Genomic DNA, 2885 nt, shown 5'->3' with positions numbered 1-2885 from the left:
GTCGTCGAGATGGATTAGAGTGAATAATGAAAGTGAGGTTGAGGGGGTGGGGGGCAAAAAAGCATACCATGTGTAAGTTGAGAGTCATTGGTGAGCTAACATGGCATATTTTGCCTTTGGGGGAGTGATAGTGAGCAAATAATGACCCCTCCATGTGAGAGAGGGGGCCTGAAGGTGCAAGTTGTTGTGTGTGTGTGAGCACCTCTTATTTGTAGATGTTTTGTGAAATATGAGTAATAGTGAGCAAATAATGACCCCTCCATGTGAGAGAGGGGGCCTAAAGGTGCAAGCTGTTTGTGTGTGTGAGAGCACCCCTTATTAGTAGATGTTTTGTGTGTGTACGCACTTCTTGTAAAGCTCATGTGGAGTATGGAAACGTTGCCCTACCGATAGCTTTTTCAAAATTTTGAAAGTGATAGTGAAGAGTGGTCTGGACAGAGTGGATTCAACTCCATTGCTGAAACGGCTGGGGTCCGGCTTTCTCTTCTGTCCCTGCCCTTCTATGCGTTGTCCTCTTCATCATCACCTCTCTCCGCGCTCTCTCTCTCTCTCTCTCTCTCTCTCTCTCTCTCTCTCTCTCTTTTCTGTGTACCCATCGGCTCATTTCTCGATCGTTCTCTTTTCCCGCTTCTTTTTCTGCAAGCGCGCATCTTTGTCTTTGACCTGCTTTGTCTGTGTTCTGCTCTCCATAGGGCCTCCCGTGTGGCACTCTCCTGGCTTGCTATGGCTTTCACTGGAACGCAACAGAAATGTAAGGCGTGTGGGAAGACCGTCTACCTTGTCGATGAGCTCACTGCTGATGGAGTTGTCTATCACAAGTCATGTTTTCGATGCAATCACTGCAGGGGCACCTTGAAGGTATGTCATTTGTTCTCTTTTTGTGCGTTTCTGCTTGGAACTGGGTCTTTGTTGATAATGAGGTACGGGGAGTTTGTTTGGGTCGTTAAGATCGATCATTTTCAGTACATTGATGATCACCATAGTTGTATTTGCTGCGGATGCACATGACTAGATCAATGGGTTTTTGTATGTACATCCATTTCTTGATTATATGCCGGACTTTTTTATGCATTAGATCTTGTCCTATGTGCCATCACTTGTTTCATATGTGCCATTGCGCTCTGTTGACAAGGCTCTGAGCCCAATATGACATTTAGGATTTTGTTTTTCAAGCAGAGTGCTCCCCAGTGATACCTTTTCCTGGCCTTATAAGCCTGCTTCATCTCTGTGCAATTCTCAAACATGAATTATGTCTTTGTTTTTGTTCCGACACAATTTGTGTTTGATCTGTTGATTTTGAATGTTGCCTTCCAATGAAAGGATGAATCAGCTAACTTTTTTGTGGCCATTGTGGTGAGTGTATCAATGACAAATTTTCAGCGGCCCTGCCCAAGGATCATAGCAATCCAAGGTCATATACCTCACGCGTGCACACATCTTAACAACACACGAGTAGTTAGCCCACCACCATGCTTACGCATATGGTAAATTTAGCTTGCCTCCTCCTATAGGTGTTCTAAGGGTTCACTAGCGACGTCACTGTAAGGAAGAGCTTTTTTACAGCTCAAGAAGTTTGACAGAGACAATGCCTTCTTTTGCATGCACAAAAGAATGTATCTCTTGCCATTAGTATGGTCGATGTTACATTTTCGCAAATGAGTGCCGAGAAGGGAAATGTTTCTCCAGGTTGTTTGACTCTTGTTGCTTTTTAGCTTTGTTTTTTGATGTTGAAACTTGGCCCATTTCAGCTTAGCAATTACTCATCATTCGAAGGAACACTTTACTGCAAGCCTCATTTTGACCAGTTGTTCAAGAGGACAGGAAGTCTGGAGAAGAGCTTTGAGACAGGTTTTTTGTACAAATGTGTTGATTATGTCTCATATATGCAGCAATTACGGATATGATAAGCTTTAATGCATTTATTGGAAATTTCAGGGATACACAAAACTTCAAGGTCAATTGATCGGAGTTTGGATGGGGAACCGGTACAAACTTCTAGCTCCTAGTCTCACTAAATTTATGTGCTTTTGGTATTTCCAAAATGCTGTTTTCTACCAATTGCGGAACCTTACAAATAGTGTTACTGAATCTTTTTGCTTAGCAGAAACCCCCCACAAAATTCGCATCCTTCTTCTCAGGAACGCAAGAGAAGTGCATTACATGTGGAAAAACAGTTTATCCAATTGAGAAGGTGAGTGCTATGTGATTGAAGGAATGCAGCAATTGGAGAAAACATAAGTTCATTAATGATAATGATGTTGGCTATGTTGCAGGTGAGCGTCGATGGAATGACCTATCATAAATCATGCTTCAAATGCTGCCATGGTGGCTGCAGCTTAAGCCCCTCTAATCACATTGCGCATGAGGGCCGGCTATACTGTAGACACCACCATGCGCAATTGTTCAAACAGAAAGGCAACTACAGCCAACTAGAGAAGGCTCCACCAGTGAAGGTCTCTGTTGAAGATGGTAGTTTGTGAGTGTTGTCAGGGTTTGCCAATGCTTATCTGCTCTACTTAACATCTTTTCAAATGCTTCGAATCAGGTAGATGAGCTGTCTACCCAAATGTCATCTAGATCCATTCTTATGTATTACTAATTGTTTTTGTATTGATGCATAAAAAAGTGAGCTCTTGCTTTAATTTTTCAATCTGACGCGGTTGGATTGTGCTTTCTTGTTGAGAAGAGTAGCATTGTTACTTCTAACAAGACAGTGAGTTTTCAAGAATTCTTTTTGGGTTGGGAACATGTTGTGAAGTAGTATTTTGACTCACCATTGGTATATTGTTTGCACATTTCGAGTGATAGATTTGATTTGTTAAATCTGGTTGGACATGCTGCGACAAAATTGTCTTTCTAACTTTTGGCTTTTGTTTCTCTTTGAA

General features: G+C 42.1%; 1 protein-coding gene across 1 annotated transcript; it reads left to right on the top strand.

The window, feature by feature from the left end:
- Positions 1-577: 577 nt before the first annotated feature.
- On the top strand, positions 578-2676 carry LOC147429154 (LIM domain-containing protein WLIM1-like). Its single transcript, XM_086495271.1, has 6 exons — positions 578-858; positions 1749-1848; positions 1936-1985; positions 2105-2191; positions 2274-2453; positions 2546-2676. The coding sequence occupies exons 1-6, from the start codon at positions 724-726 to the stop codon at positions 2597-2599; spliced, it is 606 nt and encodes a 201-aa protein (XP_086351397.1). The 5' UTR covers positions 578-723; the 3' UTR covers positions 2600-2676.
- The last annotated feature ends 209 nt before the right edge of the window (positions 2677-2885 follow it).

Source organism: Adiantum capillus-veneris, chromosome 22, assembly GCF_014529385.1.
Source record: "Adiantum capillus-veneris isolate H3 chromosome 22, ASM1452938v2, whole genome shotgun sequence".
NCBI lineage: Eukaryota > Viridiplantae > Streptophyta > Polypodiopsida > Polypodiales > Pteridaceae > Adiantum > Adiantum capillus-veneris.
This window is presented reverse-complemented; position numbering and strand designations above follow the sequence as displayed.